Raw genomic sequence first — 23,716 nt, 5'->3', positions numbered from 1 at the left:
TGAACAGATTTCAGAATGTACAATAAAACTAACAAGTTAAAGTGTAACCTAGGAGACAGTCGAGCAATGAAAACGTCCCCCCCACACACACACATCTCCAGGGTCTGCTGTGTTTTCCACTTCAGTGAATGTCCTATCCTCACCTCTCTGCCTCCTTTTCGTCTCTTCCTCTTTTCTGCTCCCCGCTGAATTACCTTCATCCTCTTCTCACTCGTCAGTTGTCATTGTCCCATTTCCACCGGGGTTTGGAGGATGAGGGACCCTCAGGAGACAGACTGTTAGATTTAAGTCACTGGTAGTTAACATGTTCTGCTAACAGCTGTTGTATTTAACAGTACTGTGACAGATACCAATGACCTTGTAAGCCCTCTATACAGTCATTGTCCATCACTTGTGTTTTATTTAATGCAAAATTATTTTCATTTTTTAACCCACAAAGGCCCAGAACTATTTTTTTTGTGACGTCTGAATGAATTTATCTCTACATATACCCATTACCAAGTGATTTATCACCATCTATTAAAATATTATCTTCTGCATTTTGTGTTTTTTCAGTGAAAAATCTGGTATTTTTCGATATTTAATTTACTAATCATGTAGGTGTTCATAAAAATTCAAAGATTAGATTAGATTAGATTAGAATATGACTTTTTTGGAAAAAAAAATATGATCAATTCTACATAAAAACAAGCATGTACTATCACTGTCATTTGACAAACTCCATAGGTTTTACTGGGGAATTAATGTTGTAGAAGATGACTGTGTTTCCATGTTCACAACAGAGACTATAGATGTGTCCAAAAAAGACCTGAATTATTTAAGTATATTGACAGGACTCTTGGTTTTCAACAGTTATTAAATGTAAATCAGTCGATGCTTTTGAGTCTTAGAGGGTTAATCAAATAATAACATCGATACCCTCACAAGAGCTGTGTTTTGTTATTTTTGTTTACTATTATTGCACATAAACAGAGTGTAGTTTGAATTAAGTCTTGAGTTTACATAGAAAAAAAAAGAAGACAAAAATCTATGTTCTTGGCGTTATCCACAGTACTATCTGCAACAGAATATATATCCTTCTTCCTTTTTCAGCTCTGGTGAACCTGTTGTTATGACACATTCACCTCTATACCAGAGCACCTCTGTCATTAGCTGTGGTACCACTGCATTTTTAATGTACATATTGGAAATCTCACATTAGAAAATGCAGCTTTTGGAACATGTACCATATTGGCTGAGGTTGGACTGCAGTGACCTGAGCCCTTTGCTCCATGTCATTCCCCTCCTTCCTGTCAGTGTCACAAATATTAAATATTAAAAGAAAAAAGGGAAAGGTTTATGATAATACCAAAAACTTTAAGCACCCAATTTCATATCTTTAATACATTTTGACATGGCAAACATTTGAATCATCTACTGAAACGTATGTTGATTCCACATCTTTCCATACGGAAGATGCAGGTGGACTAAAACAAATCCATTTTAAACAGTTTAATTGAAAACAGTTACATAAAGTCACCATGTGCGGTACTGTCTGTACCATCGCTCTCCATCCTAGTTCATTTAATTCAAACATGCTCTAGTCACGTCTGTCTTCTTTCTTTTTTGCGATGTTTCAGAACATTGCTTTACATTTTTATAGAAACCCAACTATAGACTCGTAGACTTTTCACCTCTTTCTCTGGAGGCTGAGATGAGATGTTTGTCTCTTGGTGTGTACGGTCAGTCACAGCTGGTTGCTATGGAGATTCCCACCACGTGTCAGTGATGCACAGATACATTCTGTCTACGTACAGACTCAGATTTATCTCTGGAGAAGAACTCAAAGGATTCCTAGAGTTAGACTGTGTCTCAAATCACCACATTTTTTTCTTTGTGAGTGGACTGAATGTGCATATATATATATATATATATATATATATATATATATATATATATGGTGGAACCTGCAGGAGGGAAGGGAAAAAGTGAGGTTTTTCTGTATTTTAACACAAATGTCTGTTCAGTAAGGTAGTGGATGGTGATTCTGTCACTCTGTGATTCAAATTTAGTAAATCACTAGGTTTTGAGAGTCACAGTATATGAATGAGGATAAAGACTACTGTAGTGGTAAATATAGTTGTTTGCTGACGGGCCAATAGTCCATGATCTATTGTGAAGGCGCTGTGTCCAGCTTCCTCTTTGTATTCATCTTTGTCTTCATTAGCAATATCTTCAAACGTCTCCGACGAAAGTATTGGTCAGATTCATTTCAAATTTTATATGTGGCTTCATATGTAGCTTTGGGACACCCTCTACAAAGGTTGTTCACAGTTTTAGAAATTTAGATTTTGACCAATTTTTTTAAAATATTAAAACTTTGCCTTTATTTATAATGGTCCATATTTTAATGGCTTATAACACTGAAATGGTTGGAGATATCAATGTAGTTACTATTGAGCACTGATAGGAAGTCATATATAGAGTTTAAATTGGGTCTGTGACCTTTGACCTTGAAGGGTCGATCTCCTGCATCAACACCACAGGACATAGCAGCAGAACCTGACTCGCTTGCAAATTCATGGTGTTATTGATTCTACATAGAACATGCCGGTGAGCTACAGGGACATTGGTCCTATTTATTTATTTTTTTGGCGTTGAAATGGTTTTAGAGTAACAGCAGTCTTCAAAGAATACTTGTGAATGTAAGAGCCAATGCAGAGCTTTGCACAGAAGCCACATGAATGATGTTCAGTCATAAAAATGAGATATTATTTACATCCCTTTTAGTGTGGGATTTCACAGAATGGGACTTTGAGATGGATGAAGTGCATGCACGCATGAACACACATTAGATGAGTCACTTCATTTTTATTCTGCCTGTTTCTTTTCCTTCTGTGCTCCTCTAATATCTTCTCCTCCATCTTCTTTGTTCAGCACGGAGCAGACCCTACCAAGAAGAACCGGGACGGGAACACACCCCTGGACCTGGTCAAAGACGGGGACACTGACATCCAGGACCTGCTGAGAGGAGACGCCGCGCTGCTGGACGCGGCTAAGAAAGGCTGCCTGGCCAGGGTGCAGAAGTTATGCAGCCCCGACAACATTAACTGTCGCGACACTCAAGGACGCAACTCCACCCCGCTGCACCTCGCAGGTATGAGTACAACACACATTTAGAGACTGCTCTATCACTGAGCCTGTGTACATGTACAATAATACTCCAGTCATTATCCAATTTCTGGAGTTATCAGATTATGAAAGTGATCATGTAAACAGCACAATCTGATATGGTTAACTGTAGTAATCTGAGTATGAGAAATCAGATTAATACACCTGGATTTCTCCTCAGTATGCAGTTTAGTTCAGTTCTGGTTATTTTGAATATGCAATAAAAATAAACAAAATAATCTTACATCGGTGGCTAGAAATACAACCAGATTGATTGAAGGAGTGGGAGGAAGTATGAATTTATTTAATCCCACCCTTTTTCCACACAACAGTCAATTATTTAGCTTCCTATGAGTATAAATTAATTCCCTTGGACCTTTTTGTATTCTGATGCCTTCATGCACGTACACAGGTTAATTTGATTTATTTAGTTTTTACATCTGTGCCTGTAAAAAACAAAACAAAATAAAATGTAGAAAACAGAAGTGATAAAGTCAAACATGAGCTGAAGACAATAACAGGAAGTTTGAGTCTACCATCATTATGTAATTATGTACACATCCGATAATGGACTATAAAACATCCAAACCAGGGTCTTTTGATTATCATATTTAAGTGCATGTAAACACATCAGATCCAGTTATTACAATTATATGATCACTCCCAATTATCAAAATTTTATGGTCATGTAAACAGACTCAGTGATGAGGTTCACCCACTAGCGTAAATACTTGTGTATGGAAAATAATGATAGATCCAGTGTTTTTTAGTGATTGTACAAAGATGAAACAAAAAAGATGGTAAAGCAACTTTGTATGACCTTGGTTTACTTCGTTGGCACCAGGCACTTCAGTTTCCACATCTCAGAAGCAGTTGTCCTAATGGGATCTCTGCTCAATCCAGCCCCAAGGAGAAAACCAGTAAAAACATCCTGGCAGCTGTAGTCCTCAGGGCAAAACCAAGTTGCTCATAGAAAACAGGGCTGAGACAATTGAACAGGCTATGAGCAGTTTTGATAGTGCTGAGAAGTCTGTTCCATTGTCCTGTTTTTATGACGCTCCTGAATGTTTTGCAGACACAGTTTACAAATCTGAAAGTAAAATAAATCTCTTTCATTATTATTTAAATCACTGTAGCCCGGTAGAGTTTTGGCAGTGACAGGGTTTTTGTGTGTGTGTGTGTGTGTGTGTGTGTGTAAGCTTTAACTGCCTTGACTTTTTTCCCACGTGTTTCTGAGGTACATTGAAGAACAATTCCAAGCATTTCACAAGTTTTGAAGACTTTTATTGGCAAAAGATATTACATTTATACAGTCGTGTGTCACTGCCAAAACTTTTTGGCCATGACTGTTAATACCTCCAAAAGGAGTAATTTATTTTCTGCTTTGCTGTAACAGCCTTGGATTTTCTGTGTACTTTTAGTTCCAGATTAACATCCTGGGAGCAGAGATTTGCACTTACATTCATTTATTATGTTTCTGTTGAAGATGTTTGATCCCGATAGCATCAGTATCATAGATGATAGTAGATAAACCATCGAGCTCCTTATGGATGTAAATGTAATGAGATACAATTGTAATAGTGATATAATCTGACAAAAATAATCCTGAACACAAACCAGAGTCAAAACCAGTAGATGTTGTATTCCATTAAATAGGTGATATTAACACGATTCTGTTGTTTCTTCAGACTGTTACTGAAATATCAATTATTATTTTTTAGATTTATTGTCTTTATGCTATAATTTTATTATCCAGGATCTCACTTTGAAATCAGTAGAAACTCCGACATGAGTGAAGATATTTTTGATTAAGATTCACAAAACACGTTTTCCATCTTCAGTTTGTTGCATGAAAAGCGTGAACAGCTTGTATCAGGTTGTAGTGGGAGCTTCTCTCTCAAACACTTCCATCTCTCATCTTTATTCTGGCGTTTACTGTTGCTCTTTGTGTGCAGTTTAGTTGCTGTAATTATGGAGGATATCATGTCCAGCTCGGCCGTGTATAATGATGAAGTGCGTCTTAATTAGAAAATAATTTGTGCTGTGACTGGCACTTTCAGAGTTGGGGAACTTCAGGAAACACTTTGAAGGTTTTTTTTTTGGTAGATGTGACCACTTAGACACACTCCCACGCACCCTCTGCCTTGATGTACTCGCTTGTAAAAGGAAAAGATGATTACATGCTGTCACGCTGCAGCTGATGGAGGCTGACATGTTCCTTTTTCTTTCTTCCACTGTTGTTCTCGCTCATTACCTGACTCTACCTCTCCTCTGTTGTGTTTTTTTTTCTTTCCCTCTGGCTGACTGTGTTTATCATACGTCCGAACCCCTGCGCTGATCACCAGCCGGCTACAACAACTTGGAGGTGGCGGAGTATCTGCTGGAGCACGGCGCCGATGTGAACGCACAGGACAAAGGAGGGCTCATACCTCTGCACAATGCAGCCTCATATGGGGTAAGACTCACAAACACACGTTCACAAGTTTTGCCTCCTGTTCTTTTTGAGCAGGGTTTCTACTGACAGCCAATTTTAGCGAAACTAAAAATATAGTAGCAGAATAAAAATGGCCTTACAGCTGTTGTTCTTTCCTTCTGACAGATAGCATTAGGGCTGAGATTCCTTAATAAGTAAACAATTAATGAAAATGAAATTGTCCATAATGAAATACATATTTCCCCATATGTGCTGGTTCAAGCTCCTAAAAATTGAAGAAATACTTCTTTAAAATGTTTACATCTTTATTAATATGCTATATATTTAAGACGTTACCTTGGGCTCTGGTGGATTTCACACTTGTGTGTTTTGTTGACAAAATAATTAACAGATTATTTAAAAGATGCATATCAAAACTGGACTGTCTTTTTTCTATTTGTTATTACCTGTCTTGTTACCTGGCGTGTGCTGCTGACCTCTTGGCCAGGTCGCTCTTGTAAAAGAGATCTGGATCTCAATGGGACTTATCTGGTTAAAGAAACGTTAAATTAAAAAGAAAATAAGGCAATACAATAACAGCTTGTAAATGAAAAAAGTAGCGTAATATGTTGATTTGGAATATGTAAAGAAAAAACTTTGTCAACTAGTGGAAAAAGAGAAAAATTATCTAACATTCTTCGCTGAGGAAAAGAAACTGTCTTCTTTTAGAAAATGCAGGCAAGAAGTTCAGGATCAACTTATTCTCACCCCTTTTCCATCAGCAAATCATTTCCATTTATCCAGCTTTAAACTTATATTCCAGATAAATGCATTTTCCTTAGTTATCATGATTATTTTTAATCCCTACGGTTCAAAATAATGTAAATTACTGATATTATTTTCTGTATTAAATATGTAAACTCCTCATAAAGAAAAATTCAATTTAATCAAAGAGCAAGTGATCAAACCCAGAAAATAAGGCATAAACCATCATATCAGTACCTTTTCTTGTTGCCAACTCTTCTGTCTTTAACCGATGTGTCATGTACAGATATATTTCCACCGTCTGTACTGTACATGTGTGTATACTGTACTGTAATTACATTCACTGCGGGGGAAATCACATGGGGATTTTTCCCGTGTGGGGTTTAAAAGATCCTACTCTTGTCTCTCTTAATTTTAATGTAAACATTATCAGTAGTAGCTGTTATATTACAGATCCATTTAATGTTTTGTCATTTCCCCTCCTTGTCTTTATTGCTCATGGCTCAACAGCGTTCAGCTACTAAAACAGTCATGAAAAACATGTTTGAATGAAAAGTTGATGAGCTGCATCTGACAAACACACACATTTAAACATATCCCACTGTTTCTCAGAAACAAGCAGCATTGTGTTTGACACAAAGACAAGAGCTGGAGACAGTCGATGAGGGAGAACAGAAAAGGAAGTGAAGGACCAGCGGGAAAACAAGGATCATGATGGTTTAATAATTCACACCATTTCTGTTCCAGACAATCCCATATAGAAGTTGTTTTTCTGATCACGATTTGTACAGCGTTCATTCACCAGACTTCACACTTTGCTCAAGTCTGATATTACTGTTGTCACATTTCTTCCTCACTCTCTTCTGTAATTGAAATCTTTCCTTTGCTTTCCTTTCTTCCTCTTCTCTTGTTCCACTCATCACCTCCTCCTCTTCACTTGTTTTTGGCTTCCTCTCATCTGTATAGCATGTGGACATTGCCGCCCTGCTGATCAAGTACAACACGTGCGTCAACGCCACAGACAAGTGGGCGTTCACTCCCCTCCACGAGGCGGCTCAGAAGGGGCGGACCCAGCTCTGTGCTCTGCTATTGGCTCATGGGGCCGATCCCACCATGAAGAACCAGGAGGGACAGACGCCGCTAGACTTGGCAACGGTACCAGACCATGTCTTAAAGCTCTGTTACTGCCCTCCATCCTTTACATTCTGTGGCATCACATGGAAATATCAGCTGGTACAATAAGTGGTGTAGTTTGAGAGGAAAAATTATGATCATTGCAGCTGAATTTAACAGATCATTTAAAGAAGGACCTGTTTTTCTACAGTACACACTGAATGTAGCATAACCTGATTAAAACAGTGGAGTAAGAGTCAAGTCCTGCCACCATCAGTACCATCGCAATGAAATCCACTTTTTGTTTAGATCTGGTTTACCCCATCAGCCCACAAAGGAACTGGAACATCCTGCCCAACTAATTAAAATTATAACTGACAATTTGACTGTGTATTAGCTGTCATAAAATGGCTTGGACTTAGGCCCAATATGGATTTAGTTTTTATTAAGAGGATGTTGTAGATCTTTTTGGCTGCTGGGGTGATGTTCAGTTTCAATCTCTCTTTAAAAAAAAAAAAGGCCTAATGTCAAACCCGGGAAAAATAAGTATATTATTTTTACCTTTAATTATTACCTTTCAGTATATTCCAAATGAAGACGAAGAGACCTCCTCATGACTGTGTTTTAGGTTTTTGAGATAATGAACAGCTAAAATGCATCATGGCGTAGATTTTTCTTTACTGGAAGATGCAAGATTTTGGTGTTTTCAGAGAGACGGGGGTAAAATACCTGCAGAACCGCTGTAGTTACCATTCACTGTTTAGATTCAGAGTAGAGCAACAGAGTCGTGTTTGACTGAATCTAAAGATCAGCAAAGTGGCTTCACTTTTCCATAGCAGCATCATCAGGCCATCTGTATCTAGTCTTCTAACCAAGAGGCGACAGCTGTAAAAGGAAAGTGTCTGACATTTCTTCACCCTCCTGCAGTTTCAACGACAGGTTTTTATTACACTTATTTCACAAAGACAGTCCCTTAACCCCAAACTGCAGTTTGAATACTGAGTAGATGGTGGACTTGATTTTCTTTTCGGCTGCTAATGTTCCTCTCTATCTCTGGGTAAAGTAAGACCCGCTAAGTGCTGATTTGTGGATAATGTCAATTGTTGTGCTACAGTAATAAAAACTGCAGCCGTTTGCATTTTGTCATTGTCTCTGTCTTTTGTTGCAGGCTGATGATATCAGAGCGTTGTTGATTGACGCCATGCCACCAGATGCTCTGCCCAGCTGCTTAAAACCTCAAGCCACTGTGGTGAGAACAAATACACACAATGTGTACACCGACAGCTTCTTAACAACAGCTGTTTGGGCAGAAAATTGAGAAGACGAAGAAATCCTAATTTAAAGATTTTTTGTGGAAGAAAAGTTTAGAATACAAATGTCCATGTCAGATGCTTTTGTATCTGCTGACACCATTTTAATCAGTATTAGAGCTCCAGCTTAGTTTTTTAAAGGCTGATAACAACAACAGTTTGGAGCTGATACAAATACTACCTCTTCCTCCAAAGAATCTGACACTGAAAGCACATTATACATGAAATCAACAACTTATATTCACTGGGCACCGCTGTAGGTTTTGGGTTTGATTCTCAGTCAGACCAGAGCCTTTCTATGTTGAGTTTACCTCTCCATGCCACATAGGTTTCCCCTACTATTAAAAACAGGTCCATATGGGTTAATTTTCCTGTCAGTGCCCCTGACCACAGTACTGATGAAGATCTGGAGTCAGTCCACACCTTCAATGGCAGCTCACTGATCCTAACAAATACCATGTGCTGATGCTAATTGCTAATGCTAGGTACAGCGTGTGTAGTAGAATGAGTAAAATGCAGGGGGATGATAAAGGGAGTTAACCTCTAACATTTAGAATCCAGATAATTACTGAACTGAATATTTAAGTCAAAACATTAAATGACTGAATACATATGAATCACTGAACATCAAAGTAATTAATCAGTAAATATATAACCAACTACCACTTTAAGAGTAGAGGTGTGAGTCTTTTTTATCTTTTTTTGCACTATTATCACCAGCTTCTAGGGCAACTGATAGTTTTGTCTGTTTGTTTCTTCTCAATGTAAAGAATTCACTTTCTTTTCCTGCTTTATAAACACAGGTGAGTGCAAATGTGGTGAGCACCGGCGCAACGGGGGGCGTGGTCATCTCTCCGTCTCCGTCCCCGTCCTGCTTGTCTGCGGCCAGTAGCATAGACAATCTGACCACGCCCCTCAACGACATCACAGTAGCCGGCGCCACAGGACCAGCAGATGGAGCGTCTGGATCAGACAGGAAGGAAGGAGAAAGTAAGAATGTGCAGATAAAACACAAACACAGATGTTTTGGGGGGGTTTTCCCCCAAAATGAGATGCTAATTCATCTGTAATGAATAAAGGTGTGGAGGTCACAAAGTGTTTCTGGTCTTTTGTGCCTGCAGCTCTGCTCGACATGACCATCAACCAGTTTTTGAAGAGTCTGGGGCTGGAACACCTACGAGACATCTTCCAAAGGGAACAGGTATGTGCACAGACACATTTTTAACGTAGGTGAGAAAGAACAGTAGGTGTGATAATGGTGAGTCATGGCTGTGTGGTTTTTGCCTTGAAAAGCATTCATTTCTGGTTTCTTCTGTGCATTGACGGAAGCGAGGAACAAAGCTAATGACTGCAGCTTAAGCAGGCAAAGCACAATATATAGATAAAAACACCAAGAAAACACAAAAGGAGACAAGTGGTTGCCAGAAAGGTGAGAAAACAACTAATGTGACACTGAGCAATGACAGCTGGTGAAGGCACAGTGTAGATGTCAGTTCAGGAGACTGGATGATGTGCGTGGAAAAGCCTGTTTTTGTTCCATCTACAGAAGAAACACATTTATTAGCACTACAATGAAAGTTCTGATAGATAAAGTATATTTTATATTTTTAACTCAGAAGAACACATACAAGGACAACAAACAATCACTGATGAATATTTACATTATTTCATCACTAATTTTCCATTATAGGCCTCTTTACTTTGTATCGTGTGAATATGAAGCATGTTTGATTAATGCAGCTGGAGTGAGAAACACGCAAACTCTAAACGCTATAACAGCTGGTGACTCATCAGTCTCTCTATATCTGCATGGCTGATGACTTATTTGTGGTAAATGAGCTCATATCAGCGTCTTGTCATGCTTCAAAGTATATTTTCAGGTGAATTTTTTTTAGGGCAAGACACGGTTGTTAGTGTAACCTGTTTCATATGCAGAGGAAATTCAAGGTACTTTGCACAAATTGACAAAAGCAGAATGTAGAACTTTGAAAATGAATCTAGAAATGAGATCAGAAGGTCTCAACAGGAAAACCTAGACCACTGTGTCTTTGTCTTAGATTATGAGGAACATTAAAGAAAAATATTTATTCATTTAGTTGTGATTCTGAGCACAGGGAGCAGACCTGACCCAGGAGTCTTTAATCTTCAGTGTTACTACCCTGTCACTTTATCCAACTTTCCATTTCAGATGTTTTTAGACATGGCTTCTACTTGTTTTAGATGAATAGATCACATTAATTTGTCAGGTTAGGTAGCTGACATTAAACAGCTTGATACTGTGATTCTAAAAATGAACCAGAATGTTGAATTACCATTTGGTTTTTATAGAGTTTCTTTACTCATTGCTGTCGGTGAATTCCCATCTGAGTATTTATGCTGTAATAAATTACACCAATAGCAATGATCACAGCAACGCTGAAAGGTAAAGGTGACTACTGATGTCACATTGCTCCGTCTGCAGTGAAAATCTCATCTCTGTTCCCCCTGAACAAACTCAGTAACTCCACAATCAGCCATTTGCATATCAATGACCTGATTACTGTCATCCATTCATTGACCTTTTATTTCTGGCGCTTTTCCTTTTCCTGAATATTTGTCAAACCTATTGTCTCTGTGCTGTTTTAGGTCAGTGATTCATAACTACTGACTGTGTTATTTTGATCACAAGATTTTATGTGACCTGCTGTGCTCCATAATTAATTTTAAAAGTAAAGGTTTACTTTGTGCATTTGTACAGTTTTAAACACTTTAACCTCTTGAGACCCAGCAATGCATTTTTGTCCTCTGTAAGGGACAAGAGTTCCACAGCTTTTCTTAAAAAAAAAAAAAAAATTCAAAGTGCAAAGAACAATCAATCAAAAATGGTTGCATTATGTCATTTCCAATCAAGACCATTATTTAATGTAAAAAAGCCAAAATTGTACTTTCCTGGGTCTCACAAGGTCAGTGCAAAAACCACTTGACTTCACTGAAAGATATTATAAACCAAAAAAACAAACTAACACAAATACAAACAAAAATAGTTACACAAAACCAGAATAAATATATTACTTTCTTCCTTTTGCGCAGATTTCACTGGACGTGTTGGCAGACATGGGTCATGAGGAGCTCAAGGAGATCGGCATCAACGCTTACGGGCACAGACACAAACTCATCAAGGGCATCGAGAGGCTGCTGGGAGGCCAGCAAGGTCAGCAGACGCAGACATGCAAACACAGGATGAACGCAATTTGGAATGTATTTGTTAGATTAAAGAATATTTCCGAACTAAAGCTTAAAAAAGGCAAAGAGAGATTGCTGTGATGAAATGGGTCCTTGAGCTGAAATATGAATACTTAGTGTTGTGACAAATGTTTTCAAGTACAAGTCTCTCAGCGTTGCCAGCTTCTTGGAACACACCCTAGGCTCTAAATCTTTGTGTTAATACTTTCCTAAAGTCTGTGTAATCCTTTACTTTATTAACTGTGAAGTGATTTTGTGATTTTTAGGTGCAAACCCATACCTGACATTCCACTGCTCCAGCCAGGGTACCATGCTGATTGACTTGGCACCAGACGACAAGGAGTTTCAGTCTGTGGAGGAAGAAGTATGTACATACTTGAAGCTTAATTTACACAAATGCTACATACATGGAGGGTAATTACAGTCAGATTTACTCTCACTGCCTGCACAGTTTTTCCAAGTGTCATTTCCGTTATCTGATCAGTATTAGCACAGCGGCTCCGTATCAGTGTGACTGCTTCACTGACTGTATGGTACTTGTAAATGAAAGCGGTAATTGAAGGAGACAGCAGATATCAGTGGGAATGTGTCTGAAATTAATGAGGACTGTCAGATTTAATACAAATTTAACAGGTAATTTCTTGTCTAATTTTTATCTACAACTGGAAATGACTAACAGAGATCTCTTGAGACACCATTTCCAATACCAGAAGACATGCAATTGTTTAGTTTCAATCATAAATAATTTTGTTCACCCGGGAACTCAAATAGGGGCATAATCACCAACTTCACTCACATTAAAACAAACTAAGATAGTGCCTACAGCGACCTCTGCATTAAATCACTAATAGAAGTGCAATGCTGTGTTCATATGCACTGAAATTTAGAATCTCTATATCCCATATATTTCCATTTTAAACTCAAAGACCTGTATTTGTTTTGTGTATGTTCTCTAAAGCTACAAAGCACCATCAGAGAGCACCGTGATGGAGGCAACGCAGGCGGAGTCTTCAGCCGGTACAACATCATTAAGGTTTGTACTCATTAAATGTCTAAATACCACCAATTTAGGTTTACTTCTGTAAATATCTATACTTATTTCATGGTACATTTGACAAAAATAATGCCCTCCCTTTCATTCATCTCTCTTTTCATCTCTTGATGCTGCAGATTCAGAAGGTGGTGAATAAGAAGCTGCGGGAGCGCTATGCACATAGACAAAAAGAAATCGCAGATGAGAATCACAACCACCACAATGAGCGCATGCTCTTTCACGGTAAATAAAACATACCCAGCAACATGCAAACTGTAAGATGATTCAAAACGTAAAGCCTAGTTAGAGTAACCACCTTTGCAGAGTCTGATACAAGTCATTTTGCTCATGCAGATCTACATGCAGGAGATTTTTGTCCCTCAGTTACTAATACTTGTGGAAACTGGTGACAGTTTTTCTTATTCATCTGGTTTTGATAAAATCTACTCTTCTCAGTCTGAACTCTCAGTAGAACAAAAAATACCCTGCCTCATGCACTGTGAAATTAACACTGCTGTTAATTTAGATGTTTTTATGCTTGTAGCAAAGGTTGAACAGATCTCATTAAGTCCCCATTTGAACCATAAGGGTCAGTCAGGACGTGGTTATACTTTAAAACCTAAATAACTGAAATCTCATAGAAGGAAATTAAAATCTCACAATGTTTCATTTGGGATGGGAAATCATACTTTAAGTCTCTCAGAACAGAGTCCCGCATTAAAGCGGGGTACACACAAGGATTTTCTAAATCTGAAGAGATTTTTTTATGTGTTACAGACCCCACACATGAAGATTAAAAAAATCAGGCATTGAACAGTTTTGATCGTACTATGTTTGGTGTGCTCCGATAATCTCAACACAGCACACCACACACATAACAATTCTGTCCCACCATCAATCTAGAATCTAGTCCTCAAAGCCAGAAATCTTCTATGATCTAACAAAAACGAAGAAGAAGAAACATAGCAACAACTGGAAAACACAAAATGTCGTTTCAGTCGTGGTACGACTTGGTGGAGACGTTTAACAGACATTCTTGGCCTTCCCACAGCTCCAAGAGCTGGTTCTCCATTTCTGAGCTCCACCGAACTTTATTATTACCTCCACCAAGGAGGTTATGTTTTTGCCAGCGTTGGTTTGTCTGTCTGTCTGTCCATGTGCAAGATAACTCAAAAAGTTCTGGGCGGATTTGGATGAAAATTTCAGGAAATGTTGATACTGGCACAAGGAACAAATGATTACATTTTGGTGGTGATGGGGGGGGAGACGACTGATCTGCCTTGGCGGAGGTCTGCACTCTCCTAGTGCCTTTCTAGTTTACACCTACTTCCTTGTTCCTCAGTCAGCTCGCTTCTTGATTGGCTACATTCCATTCTACATCACAATTCACAGAGTCATGACTCAGGAGTCGTCTGCTTTCCCCACACACGAAGACTTTTGGTCGTACATATTGAACAAGTTTAATATTTACGATTGTCAGCCCCGACTTGTTTTGGAGCCAGTTATCAGGACAAATTCACTCTTAACACACCTCAGACCACAGGATAATCTAATAAAATAATCTTATAAAACATAAGATAATCTGGTGTTTGCTGTCCTTGGTCGGGAAGGGGGAAATCAGGACAAAAATAGCCCGATTATCTTTATGTGTGTAACCTGCTTTAGTTGCAGGCTGTTGCTTTTCAGATGCCCTCTATCTTTTTCACGTTTATTTATGATTCATTATTGATTCTTTAGGAAATATGTCATTAACATAGATGTGAATATAATCGTTACATAAAAACCATCTTTAACAATGACTATCAAGTATCACCTCTTTCTAATTATCTAGATACCATGGAAATACTTTCTTCAAGTACAAGGTCTGGTAATAATTCAGTGTTACAATATTAAAACTACTCGATAAAGTCATATAGACGTGTCTAAAGTCAAGGTCAGCAGGTATCTGTGTGTCTGTGATCAATTTTTCAAAGCATTTAATTTTCCTGCCAGGTTCTCCATTCATTAACGCCATCATCCATAAGGGCTTCGATGAGCGTCACGCCTACATTGGTGGCATGTTTGGTGCTGGCATCTACTTTGCTGAGAACTCCTCCAAAAGCAACCAGTATGTCTATGGGATTGGTGGAGGCACAGGATGTCCCACCCACAAAGACCGCTCCTGCTATGTGTGCCACAGGTAGGATATGTTAGAAAAGAACACACACAGCACATCCTGAGTCCTGTGTGCATTAAAAAAAAAAAAGACATTTTGGCATTTGTCCTTCAATATAACAAGACAAATGGTGCAACCGATGTCCATAAAGCAAAGAGGAAATACTTCTAAATATAAAAATCTGAGATGTTTAGTCAAATCTGTATTCTTTTAAATCCAAAATAATATTTGATATACTACGAGGCTTAATATATTTAGAAAAAAAAAACCCAAGACAACCATTTATGGGATACTTTCAATCAGGAATGGCTGCTTGCTGACATTAAACCTCTATTTTTAGATATAAAAAATATCATACTTATATAATTTTTGCATATATTTCACACCATTTCCATTTTTGTTACTAGGGAAGATGTCAAGTTAAAAACATGTCATATTTCTGCTCTAAAACATGACCCTTTGTGTAAAAATTGTTGTCCACATTGTCTTGTTGCTACTGAAATGTGCAAGTTTTGACCACCGCCTTAATTTTTTGTTAACATTTCCAAGCACTTTTTGGGCATTATTGGAGAAAATGTCATTTCTCTGTTCACAATTGTCCTACCTCAAAATGTGGTTGGTGGTATCAGCTCAGAATTCTTTAAAATAGTTACTAATGACCATGCAGCCATCAGGGGAACACAGGACTTTGTAGTGACATTAAAATTCTCATTGTATTCATAATTCATACATTATGTATTAAACTATTTAAAATACTGTTTGAGGTTTCAGCAAGTACTAGAGGGACCTTGCAAAGTAGTTAAAATATGTAAAGATGTTTTTTCATTTGTTTTCTAGTTGGAGGATGGCAGTTTGTTCCAGTTCAGTAAAATGACAGATGCCAAACTGGCCATTACACTAATATGAGTGACACTAATGTTGTAGAAAACAAGCTTTTCTGCCTCCAAATCATGTAATATTCTGTCTAGTCATAAACCTCAATAAATATCAATGCTAAATCCTAATAAACAGTATGAATTTACACTGCAGGACTGGAAAACTTTTATTTAACCCTTTCATGCATAGTGGTCACTACAGTATACAGCTATTCCACAGCTGTTCTCTTGTACATTCATGGGTTTTGTTGTTTTAGTTCCATATCAGCCAACACAGTGGACACTTATGCACCATCTCATACACTGCAATTCATACCATTACTGTAACTTAACTGTTCTTGATAAACCTGATCTGCGCTAACACATTTGAGTGTAAATCAATTGATAATTGTTATTAGACTGTCATTAACAGTTTTCTTAAATAAAAAGGTTTTACATATTATCTCCATGAAGTGAGTAATAACTAGTATTAGATTATGATAAAATGGGAGGAAACAGATTAGCGGCATTAAAAATGTTTATTTCATAGTTTTCACAGTATATCACTTTCTGATGATGGGTTTTAAGTACACTTTTCTTTGCTTCAAAAATGAAATGCATGGTGTCCAGCTGAGTGGACTTTTTTTTGACTCCATGAAAAATAGATTCATAAAAAAACTTCAATTTTATTGTTTTTTTCATGCCAAAAGAGGAATAAAATCACTCAAGAAAAAAATATTGACTAACGTTCTCGTAATTCATCCATGAAAGGGTTAAAGACTTTATGTTCACATTTTTCAGTGTTATTATTATTATTATTATTATTATTATTATTATTATTATGTCACAATGGCCCTGTGAAATGAAAAGGATTACGTGACGTACCTTTGGCTTGTGTTGTCTGTATTTCAGACAGATGCTGTTCTGCAGAGTGACACTGGGGAAGTCATTCCTTCAGTTCAGTGCAATGAAAATGGCCCACGCCCCTCCAGGTCACCACTCTGTCATAGGACGGCCGAGTGTCAACGGCCTGGCATATGCAGAGTATGTCATCTACAGAGGGGAGCAGGTCAGTACAAACACACGTTATCATGACTACAAGCAACTTTGACTATACATTTCATTTAATAGAGGTCTATGAAGTCATTCTGTGTCAGCAAATTAGTTTACAAGACAGTGGCCGAGTTCACGACCTACTGACAATACTGTATCAGAGTTCTTGTGTTGTATGACAGTTCTATGATCTGATGTCTGCGGTGACATTCGCATGAAACAAAATCATCTGCATATAGTAGTAATGTGTGTTCTAGGTCTTATGCTGAACCAGATGCAGTGACAAGTTACTATGGCGAACACGGAGGCAGCTGTGACAGAGGAGAGGCAGGCAGTGTATCCCATGTTTACATGGCCTCAGATCTTAACAGCTGCCAAAGTATATGTAGTGGATAGGGAGTCATTACAGTATTTTACCTCCACCAATGAGATTGTACTGTGCAGTCCAATAGAATCTCATTTCAACTAACTCACTATAAGTCACAAATACAGTGGCAGTGCAGTTTGTGTCTCCCCACACTGCTTTTAGTTTACAAGGACAGTTTGACCTCTTCCTCTCATTCCTCGAGGAGAAAGACAAACCCTTTGCACTCTTGTTCACTGTGAAGTCCAGCTCCCCGACAGTGACGAGTTAAGTGAGGGGATCAGAGGTCACCTGTCAAACTCAGCAGCCAAACATTTAATGACAGCTAACTACCTGGTCCACAGATGTGAAGTAACTGGCTTGAGCTGTGACTTTCAGAGTTGAGATGAGTATTCATTTAAGAAAAAATACATTCCCATCGGATTTAATTGGCAAAATTATGAGTACCTCATTTCACATATGATTTCACACTAACACAGCCACTGACAAAGTGCACCAACAGAAGTTTGTGTTCCATTATTCTGTTACTCTAATAATGTAGTTGTACCCTACTTACACAAACAGAAACTAACCTGAATTAAACTTTAATTCCACCCAGCAATAAGGTGGTTGGAGGGTTCAACACCAACCACTTCCCATCCACGTATCACTAATTAAAATCTAAAAACAATCTAACTCACTCATGGGAATCCCTGTAATCACTGTGGGGGTGTGGCCACAAGCTCCATTTGTCAGCTGACTAATGATGGTGGAAGACATCACAGTAGTCCGATCTCTGTAAAGTACAAAAACTCACCTGCATTTACCACTGACCATCAAACAGAACAAAACAGAAATCTTTGAGATTGTTCTCTTAAACCCACTTGTTATAACAGTAGCGGAGGCAGCCACAGTTCCATCTGTGTCGCCATGGTAATGCTACGTGACGCTTATATCAATACTCACATGCAACACATATACTTAACTGGAAGAACAACAAGCTCAACAAAGCTAATTGTCAGACAGCAGAACACAATCCAAACAACAAACACTTCGAAAGGACAAACATCGAAACCAAGCTAACAGTCCAAGACTAGCATGTCATGAATAATTTAATAAAACAAAAGACCAGTGAGACAATCTTTGCCATGCTAAGCTAACACTGAGCAGATCCAACAGTACTAGTATCATTTCTCTGCCACTAAAAGTCACTGAATGAGCCATAGCAGAGCAAAAATAAAGGTTGCATTATGATGTAATGATTATAGATTTTTTCTCATCTGTGCTGTTTTTTGATCAGAACTTGGTTTTAAATGAATGACTGAAGCAACTATCGGCTAATTCATTGCTTTGTGTTACACTGAAATGATTCCCACTGGAAACAAAAGGCTTAACAGGTTAAATCACATTTAATATTACTGTTGCATAATAGTTAATGTCATAATTACTTTTTTTTTTTAATCTTTCACACACCATCATCCACAGGCGTATCCAGAATACTTGATCACCTATCAGATTGTGAAGCCGGAGAGTCTGGCCACACCTGCTGCCTCTGCGGAACAGAAGTCCTAAAACACAATCACAGCTGAATCAAAAAGGACCTTGGGCTGCAGCCTCACTCTCCAAGGACTAGAAGTGACCTAGAAGGTTTTCGAAACCTTACACCCACAAGAAAAGTCTCCAGAACTGACCTTTACGTGGGTGAGGTGACACATAATCCAGGCAGGAGTCGGGTGAACTGTGGATCAGGAAGAAGACGATGGCCAGGCAGTGTCTATAAGTTCGGGGATACAATACAAGCACGGTCCAAACTGGGTGATGATTAAAAAAAATCCATCATTCTTTAATCAGTTGGGTTTAATTAAGAAGAAGGAAATGATAATGATTTAATTAGCATTTCTCAAAGCATATCACTAAGCTGAAAATGCGGCTCTTTGGCTTGTTCTACACAAAAAAACAAAAAAAAAACAACTATCAAATCCAAACGCCTCTGCCTTTGCACTGCTCATGTATTCTACCCCTTTCCCATTTTTAATGTGTTGTTTTTGATATTTTGTCCTCTTCTGGTAATGTGCATCATCAACAAAACAACTCCCCGAGGCTTCTTCCAGTCACAGCTTTATCACACAGAAACAACAAGGATCCAGGGCATTAATGTTACACCTCATCACATTTTCACCATTAAGACTCACGCGAACATGAAACAGCTCTCTGTGATCTCACACCCTTCCGCCGTGTACGAAGAGGACGCGATAGCCTGAGTGAGGAAACACAACAGGACACTACAAGACCATAATCCACTGCTGTGACCAGTGACATCTGCACGCTTTCCACTACAAACCACACTGGGACGCATTCAGGAAGACTCATAAAAAAACACACCTACAGATGTGCCAAAGGGTGTGTGGGTTTTCTTGGACTGAAAATCCCTGATGAATTGTGACAGGGATGCAGGACTCACAATAACTGCATGTAATTGGCCAAGGCATCTGTCAGTCAAGTCAACAGAACCTCAGATACACTGTCCCACCATTTTTGAGTTCAATCAGAGTAAGACATGTTTAAAAAAAAAAAAAAAAAAAAGAAGGGGGAAATTGAATGTGTTACGGAGAATGTAGAGGTTTCCGTTCTGCCTGAGGGTTAAACATTTCAACTTATCAGAACTCATACTGGGCAATATGGTTGAAAATACCATCATAATGTGACTATAATAAAAGATTGAACACTGAATAGAAGCAGAACTTTCATACGTCTGGTTCCACTCAGACATGGTGGGTCACAGATTGTTACAGAGCTATTACAATTGGACTTTTTTAGTTGATTAACCATCATAAATATTTGGAGTTGCAGTTCAGAGAAACTGGCTTGCAGCGTAGTCTCAAGTCATTTCATCACAATATCACCACACTAAGGATAGAAATGTTTACACCTCAATCGCCTGGTCAGTTGCCTTTTATAGCATAAGAACCCCAAAAGACAATGAGCTAAACAGTGCACATCCTTGCTGCTTACATACACTTACTAGGACTTACTGTTCCCAAGATGAGAAATTATTTGGAGTCAGTAGCGTTAACTTCTCAGTTTCTAGGGGCATTTCTCTCTCTGTGATTATTCTTAATAGAGCCAAGCCTGTATCAGGAAGCAGGATTAAAAGGTCAGCGGGTTAAATTAAGGTAGAACCCCGGGTTTTCACCGTCATGAAAAAAACAATTAACTTTTGACAGGAATCATCGAGGTGACTTACAATGCTCTCATAACCTGTTGGACATAAACGCGAGCCTTAATGACCAGTCAGTTCTCTTGGATTCGCAGATTACATAATGAGGGAGGGATTACATAATCCTAAAACTGCAGACAGACTGATTAAAACACTAAATTCTTGAACTTGTTGACCTTATAAGTAGAGCTGGGAAATGCACCCAAAAACTTCAATTTGTTTTTGTTTTTTTTTCCAATGTTATGGGTGATTTATGATTTTAATAAATAGTTTTTACTGGCTTTAAACTGAGGATAAAACATGATTTACTAAAACTACATGCCCTATAGGACTGGAGAAACACATTTACTTACTATACTGTAAAAAGTAAACTGGCTGATATTTTTATAAAAGGGAAAGGCCTCCAATGTAGTAATCACAATTTTGTGAATCAGGCATTTTCACAGTTTTCAGTAAGCAAAACCTTGATTAATTAAATGAATCTGATATCTTACCAGCCCTCAACTTGAAATTTACCTCTTCAGCTTTTGAATTTTTTTCCCATTTTAAAGTTTTCAGGGCTTACATGAAAGAATAATGCTCAAATCATATTATAAGACTTGATCTAATTCACACAACACATAACTTTAATTGTAATCAGATCCTCTTGTGCCTTAATGATGTGATATTGATGAGAATATTTGGCTACAACAAAACTCCTCACATTTGTTTAGGATTATAGTCTCTTCTTGTGATATATGTGTGTCTATGTTTGTGATTTGCCCCTTTTATAAGACTGAGTTCTTAACTACAGGTGGACAACCTTGGCTATCCTGATTTTGTTGGACTTGCTTCGTGATACAGGCCCCGGGGATTTTTCTGTTTTTATTTAAGGCCAGTGTTACATCCATTCCTCTTTTCTGCTGCATTACCATCTACATTTTAATCTGAATCTTCTGTGTTTTGTATCTTCTTGTCACTTGGATGAAACCACTTGTTTTTCCTCTGTTGTTTACATGCAGCTGCTGCCTTCTCACATGTTTTCTCTTTGCCTGTGTCTGTTGACGCCTCCTAGTGGTGCAACATAGGAATTACTGTCTCACAGTATTAAGTTGATGAGAATTTTGTAGAAATGCAAATTCCACAGAGTTAGAAGTATTTATTTTTTATTTTTGAGATACACTCATGTGTTTACACTCCTTAAACATTAAGAAAATGTGAAAAGTCGGCCTAGTTGCTGCAAACTTAAGCCATTCAGCAAGATATGTCTATAACCAAATATCTGCAGGTAGAATGAGGTTATAAGAAGGATGGCAAATTTAGTTACTGTACATATCCTTTGGGTTAAAACATTCATTTCATCACTCTACCATGTACAAGCAACCTCATAACAGGATAATAAATCTATTCGTGCTATGTATTCTACACTGAAGTTTTTTGTTGTTTTAATTTTACTGTCCATGTTTTTTTTTTTTCACTTTATTATTTATAACAGATGAACAAAATGAATGCATTGTATACGACAAGGGACCACAAGTTCAGTTTGTGTCGTGTTACATTTAGCAGGTCTTTGATAATCTATAGAGGTTTGTGACAATTAATAAATGGCCTTGAACTGAGGTGGGAAGTCCATGTGATAGATTTTATCCAGCTCATACAGAATGAGCGTTAGCTTTCTGGACAGCAGACTAATGTCAGACTCCATTTAAAACTGCTCTAATTTTGTCATCATACGTCAGACCGATTTCTGCTTTTTCCAAGTAAAACCAACAACTGTGTTGGTTTAATTTTGTCTTTCGAGCTGCCTGCTATGACTAATAAGAACCTTAAACCTTTTTATGTGACAATTTTCAAGCTGTGACTTGAGATTTCAACATTTTCTCCTCAGTTTTGTTCAACGTTTGGAAGGAGACACAGCCAACACATCTGAAAGCAATAGTTTATCAATTGACAATCGGATTCATTCTCCGCAAAATAAGCAAATGCATTAAAAAGAAAAATGTAATTAATAAAGGAGAATACGTTGCTTGGGTGATTCAGTTAGAAACAAGAAGAATAAATGTTTGCGGTGGATTAAAGTTTTAGAAAGTAGAAAATCCTGGATTAGAGCACAGGACCATGGAGAAAATAAGTATTTCAGTATGACCACATTGACAACAATGATTTGATTTCCTGGAGGACCAAATGGGAACCAGTACCTAAAGGTCCAGTTAGACTTCTACCCAGATCAGCAGTATGTGTCAGTTCTGGGACAGAAGTCTCAGATGAAGTGGCTGATTTAGCACAGACAGAGCAGGTGGAGTTTATGATGTTGACCCCATTAAGGTCAGCAGTATTGTATGATTTATTAAAACGAGAGCCATGGGCTTTGTTTCAAATGAGACTGTAAATAAACTAACACCAGATGGGCCTTTACGGGGTCTTTTATGGATTATTTTGAGTTTATTTTCCTCTTTTATTTCCTTTGAAAGACTTTTCAAAGACTTTTTTTTAATGTGGTAACTGTTTCAGTTGTGTCGTGGCTGGTCTGTTTTCTATTCTGACTGAAGAGCCAGTCGGCCATCTTGTAAATATTTGGAGAGGAACGTTTGTGAGAGGTAATCACTCTGTATTTCATCTGGTCTGGTCTCACAAAACCAGTGTGATTAAGACATTTCCTCCTGCATTATGACCTCCTGTGTACAGATGATTGTACAGAGCTGCTGACCAGCTAACATGTGGAAAAGAAAAGCTTCTTCACTCTTGTACAGAAGAAAATCCTTAATAAATGAGTTTAACCTGTGTATGTTTCTGTTAATTTAGCTAAAAAATGGTCTATTTGTTGGTACCATATAGTTAAAAAACTCTTTGATAGCGCTAACCACTTCTGTACCAGTTACTTCCAACCAAAGGGGGGCGCCACAGATTTGGGGCCCCATGAAAAAAATATTTAAAAATTGTGCAAGATTGATGAGAAAGTGGCAAGCCATCTTTCACATTTTAATAATTTTAATTATAACACCATTAGATGTTTTTTTTTTTTTTTTTACATTGATATACAAATATAGTTGTATTTTTTGGATGGAAGTAAATTTCCTTTTGTCTGCCTTTTTCTCCCTGACATAACAGT

General features: G+C 37.9%; 1 protein-coding gene across 3 annotated transcripts in view; it reads left to right on the top strand.

Annotated features, from left to right (window-relative positions):
* Positions 1–23,388, top strand: part of LOC115429514 (poly [ADP-ribose] polymerase tankyrase-1) — a 158,385-nt gene extending 134,997 nt beyond the window's left edge. For 2 of the 3 annotated variants that reach the window (XM_030149037.1, XM_030149038.1), the window contains 13 exons: positions 2,917–3,136; positions 5,496–5,605; positions 7,295–7,483; positions 8,610–8,690; positions 9,555–9,741; positions 9,873–9,952; positions 11,821–11,941; positions 12,240–12,337; positions 12,932–13,006; positions 13,144–13,249; positions 14,999–15,185; positions 16,928–17,084; positions 18,897–23,388. In XM_030149037.1, coding sequence (XP_030004897.1) covers positions 2,917–3,136; positions 5,496–5,605; positions 7,295–7,483; positions 8,610–8,690; positions 9,555–9,741; positions 9,873–9,952; positions 11,821–11,941; positions 12,240–12,337; positions 12,932–13,006; positions 13,144–13,249; positions 14,999–15,185; positions 16,928–17,084; positions 18,897–18,983 — 1,698 coding nt within the window. In that variant the 3' untranslated portion in view covers positions 18,984–23,388. The remainder of the gene's footprint in view (positions 1–2,916; positions 3,137–5,495; positions 5,606–7,294; positions 7,484–8,609; positions 8,691–9,554; positions 9,742–9,872; positions 9,953–11,820; positions 11,942–12,239; positions 12,338–12,931; positions 13,007–13,143; positions 13,250–14,998; positions 15,186–16,927; positions 17,085–18,896) is intronic. The other variant, XR_003936795.1, reaches the window with a different exon arrangement.
* The last annotated feature ends 328 nt before the right edge of the window (positions 23,389–23,716 follow it).

Source organism: Sphaeramia orbicularis, chromosome 12, assembly GCF_902148855.1.
Source record: "Sphaeramia orbicularis chromosome 12, fSphaOr1.1, whole genome shotgun sequence".
NCBI lineage: Eukaryota > Metazoa > Chordata > Actinopteri > Kurtiformes > Apogonidae > Sphaeramia > Sphaeramia orbicularis.
The sequence above is the reverse complement of the archived record's forward strand: the minus strand, read 5'-3'. Positions and strand labels throughout refer to the sequence as shown.